This window comes from Arctopsyche grandis, chromosome 6 (assembly GCF_051622035.1).
Source record: "Arctopsyche grandis isolate Sample6627 chromosome 6, ASM5162203v2, whole genome shotgun sequence".
Lineage (NCBI taxonomy): Eukaryota > Metazoa > Arthropoda > Insecta > Trichoptera > Hydropsychidae > Arctopsyche > Arctopsyche grandis.
This window is the reverse complement of record NC_135360.1, coordinates 1,766,294-1,778,522: the sequence shown is the minus strand read 5'-3', so window position 1 is coordinate 1,778,522 and position 12,229 is coordinate 1,766,294. Positions and strand designations below refer to the sequence as shown.

Here is a 12,229-nt window from a genome sequence, read left to right as displayed (position 1 = left end):
CGTTTATTAGTTTTTCAATTTATATGACAATTTGTTATTTGCTAAGTCGTTAATGAAAACATGTTTATTGTCTTGTTCCTCAGAAACCTTAGTTTACAAAAATTCTCCAGATTTTTCAGTAAACGAAAAGAATCTAATCACAGGATATATTTCCGTTACGAGACGGCTAAATTATACATACATATAATTCACTACATAAAAATTGTACACGTTAGAATTAAAAATACCGTATTACATCACTTTTAAGACGCACCCTTATTTTTAAACAACAATAATTACATAATATATGTTTGTAGAAATGAAAGAGAAAATTACAGTAAAAAAATCACCTTCAGATCCAGTCTTCTGCGTATAAACAATAAATTTTAGTTTTTTCATGTAGCATCATAGTGCAATCTTCTCGAAGACTTATGCGACAATTTGGGGCACAAATTTATTCAACCATAAAACTATGTCACGCTGAATTCGGTGACAAAAAAGATTCGTCTTGTATGTTATTGGTGTAATACGGTATGTTATTATATGTATGTTATGTTATGTATATTGTTTTAATAATAAAATTGGATATGTTTACGCTGAAGAATTAAAACGTAATATGGCAGTATTATTTGGCGTTAACTAAATTCATACATTCTACATTATTGTTGTTTATCTTATCTATGTTTTACAATTTACATAAGTATAAATTATTTTTGGAAAAGGCATTCCCTCCTCCATATTCAAGTTTTCATTTACATATTATATGTATTATACGCATGTATGTAATATGTTTTTGGTAGATATGAAAATTGAAAGGAAAACTGAACAAACTTCAATGTTAGTTTACAGTCATTTTTTATTTTATTTTTAGTCCTAACTTGAAAGTGCCCTTTTTTATAAATAAATGCATGTCTACATCTCAATAAACAAGTTCTAAATTGATGAATACTAAGTACAGTAAGACACTTGACACCATAAAATTAACATTAATGATATTATAATTATATATTGAATTGGTGGGTTTATGTTAAATATTTTTTTTACTTTTATATTATATATAAAATATAATACACATGTATGTTTGGTATCAGTGAGATTTTATTAATTTACATATGTATATAGAAATCATATACACAAAAATTCAGTTCTCTTAAAGCTCAATCGGGTAAGTATTGACGTTCAATTTTAAAACACAATAATAATTCAATACATATAACTTTACATATATATATATTAGGATTGGTATTGTTTTTCAACTCACTTATTATCGACTCATGATCACTGTGTCACTGTTGAAATAATAATGTCGCTTACATTATAACGATAATCACTTGATAAACGTTGTTTTCCTTTTTTGATTCGAGTAGAAGTCCGTATGCTTCAAATGTTTTTGAATAAACGGATAATGAAGTCTAGACGGTGATCTCGGTTTACTCCATTTACTATAGAGATGAGGTTTACTAGCTGCACCCGTCACTGCCCTACTCACAGCCATTTCCTCAGAGTCGATAGGATCTGGATCTGGGTCGATGGCCACGTACGCTGCGGAGAATCCCTCGAATACGATAGAATCGTCCGTTCTGAACCTGATCAGCAGCGATTCACTCATCGAAATGATCTCCGTAGGTATCTGTAAGTGATAGTACATATTAGTAAATTGTTGTACATATGTATGTTAATGATTCGTATTAATAAACACGTACAGAGTTGCCGCAAAATCTGCCATAACTAGGTCCGCTAGAGGCGTCGGGTCCGTTGAACACTTCCACATAGTCATATCCACAATCTTTTTCTTCTTCCAGATTGAACGTTAGGAAAGTCAATTGAACATTTTTTCCCGTTTCAGCTTCTATTGTCCAATCGCAATCAGACTGAGTTTCATATTTCTCATCACCGTATTGAGTATGCGAGTACAGGTGTTGGACGCGAGATGTTGCAGATAGTCTCCCGCCACAAGCTTTAAATTTAAAAAATATCAATCATGGTAAAATTCAAAATATGCATTCCATAGAATGTATGTATTTTTTTATGCATTTTGTATACCTGTCGTGTGAGTGCCTAGAAAGCCTTTTTTTTGGACACTGGCATCACTTTTGAATACCATAAACATTTGATTTGAATTCGAAATTATGGGATGTGGTAACTTTCCACCACAGAATCGTCCCAAAGTTCTCGATTCAGGACTGTCTCCGTCGTAGACTACGACATGATCGTATGCACATTCCTAAGGACGAAAAATTCATCATTTATGATATCTTTCAACACCTTCATACGTACACATTATGTACATACATATAATATCACATACCTGATGTGGTTCCATGTCGAATACGTTGAATACAAGCTTTATTCTATGACCGGGAGTAGTTGTAAAGAGCCAAACACAATCTTTAAGTGGCGGATAGTGATCTGGATAGTTTGGGCTGCAACATTGTAATGAAATAAGACATTTGCATGTACTATATGTAGAGAGCATTATTTTGGATTGATTCTCCGTACCTGTTGATGGAGCCCGTTGAACGTACAACTTCATGTTTACATCCACCTTCCTTACAGTCGTGTCTGTTTTCAGCTAACATGAAACCGTTGTGACACGAGCACATGTACGAGCCTAATGTATTTTTGCAATCGTGTTGACAACCACCATTGTTTACTGCACACTCGTCGTTGTCTGTAATCAATGCAATCGATGCAATTATGCAATGAGTTTAAATATTCATCTGAAATTCGGATGTCCGTTTGAAAAGTCTGTTTGTATACATTAGAAACCTGTATAATAAATTGCTGAGAAGCCAGATTTTTGCACGCTGGTATCGGATGTGAAAATCAATCGTAGGGCGTTCCCTTCGCTGATGATTATTGGAGGTAGTCGCGAGCCGCAAAAAACTCCATGCTTTCTCAATATACTGTGCTCTGCGTTTTCGGCGCCGACACTTCCACGCTCCCGTCTATGCTCTGGATTTTCAGTTCCCATTTTACTGTGGACGGCGAGGTTGTCGTATTCGCATTCCTGAAATGATTTCGTTGTTCATGTCAACCCCCTAGTTTCGACTAAATAAACTGTCAACTGTTCGAGATTAACTTTATTTAACTGGTAGAAAGTGTCGTACCTTACCTGTTGATGAACGTTGTTTCCCTCGAGATCAAAGTGAGTGAAATTTAAAGTGATGCGATGCTGAGGTGGAGCTATTATTTCCCACATGCAGTTCTTTCCAGCAGGATACAGTTCGGGAAACGATGGGCTCGTGATAGTTCCGTTGGGAGCGTCAAACACTCCTCCGCAAGCATCTAAAAAGAAAATGTTCTGTATTCCAATTCGTTTCTCAAACTGATATTGAAAATCACATTAATAGTGAAGCCATAAATAATTTTATAGACATACATACATACAATTCGAACTAAAATGCAAAAACTTATTGTTTGTTTGTACAATAGGCGCGAAAAATCACAATTTTCAATTTATGTAGAAACCTACATATACATTTCGAAGCTTCGGAAAAAAATTTCTAAGGTTGCGTTTTTTACATTTTTTATAAAACTTTCAATTTAAATTTTGTCAGGCGACACTCACTGATGCTACATTCCTCATTAAGCTCCTAAATGGCTTTCTTGATTGTCCCGATTTACTGAGTAAGGTTAGTGTTTCTGTATCCCAGTTAGGTATACTAGACACGTTGCACTTTTTTCACTTAATCCTTTCAAAACCAATTCCCTAAAATATACAGCTAAACCTACAGCGTGTTTGTCGTATGTTTAACGGGGAGCTGAATGACGTTGATCTATTCGGTATTTCCGTACATCAATTCAGGATTGTCCATTTCTATTTCTATTATATAATCTTTATCTAATCTATGTATATATATATAAATGAATGTCTGTGTGTGTGTCTCGAATAGGCTGCTAAACCACTGAACCGATTACGATGAAACTTTCAGGATTTGTTGTGTGCATGTCCGGGAAGATTACTGTGAAAAAAAAACGGGAGAAACGGGAATGAGTGTCATTGCAACGCAATAGTTTCAAATGTGTTCGCTACCTGCAAATGGAAATGGGAACGAGAAAGGGAACGGGAATTGCATGCGTTTTTATGGCATTGCAACGCATTGCCGGGGTTCAGCTAGTATTATATATCACGTTTTCTTTAGTTATGCACTGTTTTATTTTACACATCATGTTTAAGTTTTTATTATTTTCTTTTTCATTTGTTTGTCTCTATTTTTTGTACCATTTTATGTAATTTGTAAAAATCTATAATTGGACTCGGCTATTATTTTGCTACATTTATTATTTACTTTTATGCACTTCTACATCTGTTGTCTGTTGATTTTTCAATAAATAAATAAATCGCTTTTTCAACTTCGAATGATTGATTCAAATTTTTTTCTTTTATTAAAATGCACTTTTGTTTTTTTTTCATTGTTAGATTTTTTTAAATTAGAAGGTTATCGATTCTGTAATATCAATCAATTCAAATTATGTATATGTCTTAATTTATATTCAACGTTAAAACCCTGTCTTCAATAACCGATCGGGTAAGTAAAGGCTTTGCTAAAATATTCATATACTGCTTTTTTGTTCGAATTGTATGATAAAATCATCAATTTCCAATGAATTGTTTAAATATATGGCAATAGCGTAGAAATAGGTGTGGACAATACCTATTTCAATGAATAGTTTCAGGCCAGACATCGCCAGAGTCGGTTTTCAAGATAACATTAATATTCAATAAAAAATAACCATAAATAATATAGCACCTGAAAAGCACACAAACCTTCACAACTCTTTCCATCAGAGTGTAATTCGTATCCAATATTGCAGGCACATTCGTAGCCACCGAGTGTATTTATGCACTCGTGCTGGCATCCGTGTTCAGCGTAAGCACACTCGTCATATTCTTGCATGAAGGTTGCCGAAAAACCAGCTTTCTGCACTGAACCATCCGAGACAAATTTCACAAGCAGTTTATTAGATGTCGATCTACGACACAACGAAATTTTTTCAAAATTACATACACATGTAAATTCGGTTGCATTAGATTTTAGTTAATTGCGTCAACTACTAACCTCATGTCTGGCGGTGTTTTGTATCCACAAAATATACCTTGGACAGGACTGTCGGGTTCGTGACCATCTCTAACTTCTACATAATCGTAAAAGCAATTATCATGATTTTCCACTTCAAAAGATTGAAACTTTAAAGCTACCTGTGACAGTTTTGTGTTGGGATTAATATTGTACATATTACATATATGGTAAAATATTTATTTCTTTGTGGACTCACTTGATATCCTATAGGCACTGAAAGTTTCCACACGCACTCTTTATTCGGTTGATAGTCGTCGGGATAGTTTGGAGATTCTAAATGTCCTCCGGCGTCTAGTTCTAACTCTCCACCGCACACAGCTGAAAAGTCAACATGCATACTTTCAAATGACATGTTATTGAATTGTATATGATATGTATGCATGCATGTTTAATATTTCACCTTCGTAGTATGCAGTGAATCCTTTGTGGATTTGCTGTCTTGCAGTAGAAACGTAATGAACTAAAAGCCGAGGACCAGATGACAAGACAGTGGAGTTTGTTTTTCCCGTTCCACAAAATCGTCCCAACGATTTAGATTTCATCCAATAGCCGTCTCTCACTTCTAAATAATCAGTCTGACAGTTGTCCAACTTGTGTATATCCAGATCTAAATAATAAGAATAAGAAAAAAATGCAATTTGTTCAATTGTAAGATGTGTTCATTGGTATCTTACAAATTTCAATGGTATGTAGTAGCAACGGGTCGAATAGGTACATTCATGAACATACACTGATTGTATAAAGCAAGTATTTACATATGTACATAACTAATGCTATATTATAAATTCAATTTATTTCAGAAAAAAATATTATATTTTTGTTATTAAATTATTGGTGCCACTTTAGTATGCGGTCTATCTTCACATATCTACTTTAGTATGCGATCTACCTTCACGTTTTTACGGTCTCACTGTATCAGTTCTCGCGTGTGACAGTGAGACTGAATAATACCGACCCTAACAACCTAATCTTAAATGAATAGGGCCAACCCTAACTTAACCTAACCTAACCTGATCCTTAAATAAATAAATGTTGGCTGCTAAGATATGTTTTTTTTGTGAAAATATTGATGAAAAAAAAACGTATCTTAGCAGCCAACACCTATTTATTTGTTGTTAGGGTCGTTGTTATGATTTGTATGATTTGTTGTTAGGGTCGGTATTTTCTTCGCTGCTGACGATATTTTGATAGAAATGCTTCGAGAACATTGTGAGCAAAAATTATAGGTCGTTGCTACGACAGAAAAAAAAAAAAAAGTTAACTGCGATTTAAGGTCTGTTCATACCTAGTCAGCACGTACCGACTTCAGCAGGTATCCGGCCGTACGAAAAGTATTTTTTGGTACATTTTGTATGGGTATATTCATACCAACCGTCACGTTTACGCCACGGCAGGCTTACAGCAGTACCCGACATTTCCTGTTCATACCTTACAGCAACATCCGTCAACGTATCGCATCCGTTTTTTTTGCCATCGTGGAAATATACACGCGAATTACGTGCCATGAGTCTGCCGCTTTGCTGTTTTGGACCAATTATCGATAGTGACAGTTGACAGCTGTTCAATCTTTCGACATGTTTTGGCGCAAATATTTAAAATTTTTTTAAAGTTTTTACGGAAATATTTAAAAAATTTTTGTCCATCATCCACAAGCTCCTTATACACTGTCCAAAACTCTCCTTCGGTTTTTCTATTTTTTAATATGGGATGCACATCAAAACACCTCCGTGGTTTTTTATTGCCTTCTTGAGCTTCTTCTTCCAACAACAGCGCGATTATACATAATTTTTCGTTCGATAAACGTCGAAACATTTTTGCTGACTTGTATTCTGACGCGTAGCTACGAATGCACGTGTATGTATTCATATTGCAAGTACTCGACAATACGACGTAAGCAATATTGCGCCGTATCGTCATGGCCTCTAATGTATAAGTAAGCCGATTTTGCCTTGCACTCGGCCAAATTGCTGTAAACGTGACGTGACCGCGACGTGTAGGTAGATATGAATAGAAATGTAATAAAATGACATATTTGAAACGGAGTCGTGCAGTGCTGAAGCCGTGCAGTGCTGTTAAGTATGAACAGACCTTTAAAGGTAGACCGCATACTAAAGTAGCACCAAATTATTATATTAAAAGTAATGCATATGTATTTTTTCAAGGCATTGAGAATGCCTTTATTTGAAATGTGTTTCTACCTGTTATGTTCAATACAATTCTTTCGCCGTGAGTGGCCGTTATCCGCCATTCGCAACGTTCAGCTTCAGTTGCAGTCGTGTCGCTATTGTAAGATGGAGATGAAAATGTGCCAGAATTCTCTTGAAGCGTTCTTCCACATTCTAAAATAAAGCCAATCAATGCATGACACACAAAACACCAGTTCATAGAAGAAAATATGAAAATATGCGGTTTCGGTACTGACTGTGACATTTGTAAAGGAGATTAGTTTGGGCAATATCGCTTTCACTGAGTCTTACTCTTTGACCGATTTCTGGTCTCTTCTTGCCTCTCACTTCCAGCGGAAGGATAGTGTCCAGGTAGGTTCCTTTTGAAAATGTATTTCGAGCGTAGTGCATGATCGAGTCGTAGTCGTATCCCTGGCCCAAAGAATTCACCTCCTCCTCGGTCAATTTGTTGAAATTATATTCTTGCCCTAAATATGTAAATACATTTCAACTACATACATACATAGTTCATTTTCACTACCTTACATTATTTATTTCGCTTAATTTTTAACGTGCAACGGTCGTATCTCCCGAATATTAAACTCTGTTTCCATAAACTTTTGCGTAACTTAATTACATTTAATATGAAATTTCATATCATAAAAGTATTCGCCGAAATGCCATTATTATTATAAAAACTAGTGATATTTTATAAAATAATAAAAATACATATAATGAAATTGGTAAATACAATAAGTAACCGCATTATAAAACATACAGTGTTTTTTATCTCATGATGGAGTATTCTCCTCTCTGGGGTAGAATATTCATCAATGCCCTCATTATCATATAATATTTTTACAAATACAGTTTCAATGTACGTATCATTTTTCTTTTTTTATTTTTCAAAGAATTTATGGTTGTTGAATTCGATTTCGCGGTTTATTGTACAAATCGTTCGCTTAATTTTACAAAAAACTAATATTGTTGGTCGGAAAATTTACATATATAAATTTACGTAGTGTTTTACCCGTTGATATGAACGGGTGGTTTTTATTGTTATTTTTTTACTTCGATATACACGTGTGAAGTACAAACATTCGTATGTATTTATGCATACATATGTATGTTATGTAGATTAGATATAAATATCGACGCGTCAAATAAAATTTTGTGAAAATATAAAGATATGCGCCAGCAGTTGTTGTATTGAAAACTGATATCGGTAAAAAAATTGAGCCTAATAATGTACATTGTATGTATGTATATATATTGTAATTTTTGTTGTAGGAATCGGGAAGAATTGTGCGCTGAATTGTACGTTATTGCACAATAACTATAAATAACAATTTTCTGACGAAAAGTGATTTTCCGACGAAAAGAAGAATCGGATAAGCTGATGCTGATACTTATTTATGCCATGTAAGCCAATTATTATGTTATATATTTTTTTCTTTCGTGTTACTATAACTGTCGATTATGTGCATACAAAAATTAGGTATATGTATGTATTTTGTGTAATGGTAAATTTGAAAGAATGTAAGAATGGAAGAGTGAAATCTGCATTAGCATTAAAGTCACGGGTGTTAATATACCCGTATCAAGAACGCTTTATCAGCATTTTCATTTTATGTACCCATTCTGCAGATTGTTAATACGAGTAGGTACGTGTAATAAAAATAACGTGGGCTTTTCAAAACTTTTACAATTTACTCTCGCCTCATATTTTCACATTAAATTATTACAGGTGCTACTTTATCGTTTTATCTAATAATATATAGCCCCCTTAAATACATACATACGTACCTAATCTAAAGAGTGATTTATCCGCGGATGGGAAATTTTTTCACCTCTGAAACCGCCATATTTTATTGGCTATTAATAAATAATACATATTGTACATCATTAATGATATTAATGATATTAGCCAGCAGCATAGCTCGGTCGTTAAGCTTCTGCTTAGCGTCGAGAGGCGCCGGGTTCGATCCCACGAGCTGACCTCAATTGAAAAGAATTTTTATGAGTATACCTGTAGTGCTGCTGGTCAGACCTGGATATTTGTGACTCCAGGTCAATCGTTTCCTATCAGAGTTTGCCAGTTTGTCTGTTTTCATTGTTGAAACGGTTCCCGATTAAATCGGCTGACAACCTTCCTGCCTACTATGTCACCGCTATTTGAGTATGATTAATATAAAACATATAATTTCGAAAAAGACTTTGTATGTAAGTATTGTTGGTTGGGAATTTCGTTAACAAGTTAAAATAAATTTAATAAAAAAACAAATGAATATTTACTATTAGATTCGCCATATTTACGCTGTTTATATTACAAATACAGAGCGAAGCCGGGTAAAACAAATAGTGTACAATAAAATTTATGTACGATTCTAGTTAATTTGCGGGTTTTCAGTGTCTCGTAAATCAACGACTGCATTGTTTGTAATTGGCCTGGAAGGCGCATTGGGGTTTACCTGTAAGGTCTTCCTGGTATAAAATGTAATAAAATAATAGTAGTTCGGTGGTTTACTTTTTGTATTAGAAATTTAATTGTTGTTTTTTTAATCAATTGTGTTGTTTTTGTCATGTATAAAAAGGATAAGCTAAAATCCGTTAATCTTGCTACGTGTATGAATTGCTGAGCGTATTAATGTCGACGAGTCGGAAAATTGGCATGCGAACGAAACGACGCGACGGCTTATTCGGTCGGTCCGATAGATATGTACATATATAGTTAAATGGCGGACGAGACCTGTCATGATGTTGTCTCTGATGATTTGAACGTGATTGTCTCGATCTGGCCTGGTGTGCTCGTGCCAGAATCCTACCACGTGTCCCAGCTCGTGCACCACTATACCGAACTTGTCGCAATTCTTGCCTATCGATATGGCTTGGGCTCCGTTCCCTCGCTTCCCCACGAAAGAGCAGCATCTACGAGGACATTAATTTAAAATCTGTAAAATAAGTATTTGTAATAAATAATCAAAGAGAGTAAAATGTAAAATGTAACGGACCCGCATTGTCGTTCGGTGAAAATGATGTAGTTGATGTGGTCGGCCGGCTGCCTCTCGACGAACTTGACGCACGTGAAGTTCTCCCAATGGCGCATGGCTTGCTTGAACAGAGCTTTGTGTGCTCCACTGAAATTGCCATCGATTTCGTATGGGATCACCCCGTGCTCCCATATGCGCTCTTTTCGACCGGTCGCTGCTCGGGAAACTCTCCTGTGAAACTCTCTCCCCTCCGCCGCCACTCGCTGGAACTCACAATTTCCTCTCTATTTACATTTTGTACATTTTGGGTACTAGTCTAGGGCTTCCAAGCCGGCTGAAACCGAAACCGAAAACCGGTTTCAACAATTATGAATTTCAAATTTATATGAAAGATCAAAAAAATGTGTATTGCATCCAAACTTTCTTATGGAATCTTTGCACAACAAAAAAAAAAGGTACGGCACTTAAGAGGGCTGGATACCCGAAACCTTAATTTTGTTACCGTTTCTTTCTACGATATATACATACATATATTGAGTGAATGCGACAGTTGCGCCTCGACCAGATCATACCTATTTTAAATTGACAAAATCAAGGTTTCGTATTTATCCAGTTTTCTTCTCCGAAACTGGACCAATTTTAAAAAAAAATTCATCATCGGTATGAGAAAAATATTTTCTATGTTCGTGTCTTCGTATTTTTTTAAAAATCAACCGTTAAATTAGCACGCTGGACTCTTTTCGTGGGTGTAAAAACGAGGCGATTTTAAAGATGTTTGGTGGCTCCTAGCTATTCCTATAAAAAATAAAAAGATAGAAACATGCCTATGGTGGATATCCATAGCATATTAAAAAATAATTTCTCTAGTGCCATAATTGAGGAAGAGAGAAGTGTAATACGTTTGTATGGACAAGGCGCTGGTGTCCAGCCCTCTTAACGGTGTTTTTGAGGTATACATATCTATGTATACGTATAAGCCCACTTTAGAAGTCAATGAAGTCAACCAATAAAGCCCTCTATATGAGGCAACCCCCCCCCCCCCCTCAACAAATACAGTCTGAGAGACCCTTTTGTCAGAGAACGAGACGGTTGTCCGTTTTGAGATACATATAGTAATGGACGAAGACCAGGTCATAAACCAATAAAATATTATTAAGTACATAGTTTCAATAACCTACACAAGGCCTTTCAGAATTTTGGCAAATTTGGTTTTCGATAATTTGTAGTTTTTGAATATTTACTATTGGAAGCCGGGTAAAACAACTAGTGATATATACACATGTAATAATGATCTTATGAAAGTTCATAATGTTTGTAACTCAATTTAATTTATAAGCAATTATTTTTTTGCATAGTATATATTTACAATTTTTTTATTCGATATAAAAATTTAAATCTTAATTTTGCGAAACCGGTGACCGGCAGTTTTTTTCTTTCGGGCGGTTTTTTGGAACCCCTAGGTTACTATTAGTAGTATGTAATATTTAAGTGTATACGAATACCTCTTCAATTTGGGTGGTGTGATTAGTGTTGTTGTTGATGATGGGGGTGGTGATGTTTTTTTTTGGGGGCGGTTTTGTCTCGAACCTCTGCTCAAACTCGTGGATGGGAATGTCCAGTTTTTTGAAGGAAGGCTCCCATCTGTCTTCGTCCAGGTCTTCCCGGAACTCGTTCTTGCTCTTTTTCTCCCAAGCGACGCTGCCGTTGTAGGCGCTCAAATTCACCATTTTGCTGTTTTTCCTGCTCGGCCGAATTTCTCCCTCGTCTTCCGCGTTCAGGTCTATTTTCAATTTCAGCAATCGGGAATAGTAGGGAGCGACCCTGTTTCCGTGACGCAAATTGTGTTTCTCCGTCGAATTGTTGTTTCTCCTCAATCTGAAATTAGCGAATTGCGTTCAATGCTTGTCATTTGCCAATTAAAATGTGCATCATGTGCAACTTAATCGCCCACTTTGGACAATGACGACAATTGCCCTCTCGCCGCGCTATTCCGACGACCTCAACTTTTTCA

General features: G+C 35.5%; 1 protein-coding gene across 2 annotated transcripts in view; it reads right to left on the bottom strand.

The window, feature by feature from the left end:
- Window positions 1-848: 848 nt before the first annotated feature.
- The window catches only part of tok (tolloid-like protein 1 tolkin), a 75,134-nt gene continuing 63,753 nt past the window's right edge, over window positions 849-12,229 (bottom strand). For both annotated transcript variants that reach the window (XM_077432152.1, XM_077432153.1), the window contains exons 5-20: window positions 11,721-12,093; window positions 10,240-10,481; window positions 9,978-10,156; window positions 7,486-7,716; window positions 7,262-7,402; window positions 5,464-5,670; window positions 5,260-5,381; window positions 5,043-5,182; window positions 4,751-4,956; window positions 3,095-3,267; window positions 2,749-2,989; window positions 2,479-2,650; window positions 2,288-2,402; window positions 2,023-2,203; window positions 1,683-1,936; window positions 849-1,609 (exon numbers count right to left, since the gene is read on the bottom strand). In XM_077432152.1, the coding sequence (XP_077288278.1) occupies window positions 1,307-1,609; window positions 1,683-1,936; window positions 2,023-2,203; window positions 2,288-2,402; window positions 2,479-2,650; window positions 2,749-2,989; window positions 3,095-3,267; window positions 4,751-4,956; window positions 5,043-5,182; window positions 5,260-5,381; window positions 5,464-5,670; window positions 7,262-7,402; window positions 7,486-7,716; window positions 9,978-10,156; window positions 10,240-10,481; window positions 11,721-12,093 (3,280 nt within the window). In that variant the 3' untranslated portion in view covers window positions 849-1,306. The remainder of the gene's footprint in view (window positions 1,610-1,682; window positions 1,937-2,022; window positions 2,204-2,287; window positions 2,403-2,478; window positions 2,651-2,748; window positions 2,990-3,094; window positions 3,268-4,750; window positions 4,957-5,042; window positions 5,183-5,259; window positions 5,382-5,463; window positions 5,671-7,261; window positions 7,403-7,485; window positions 7,717-9,977; window positions 10,157-10,239; window positions 10,482-11,720; window positions 12,094-12,229) is intronic.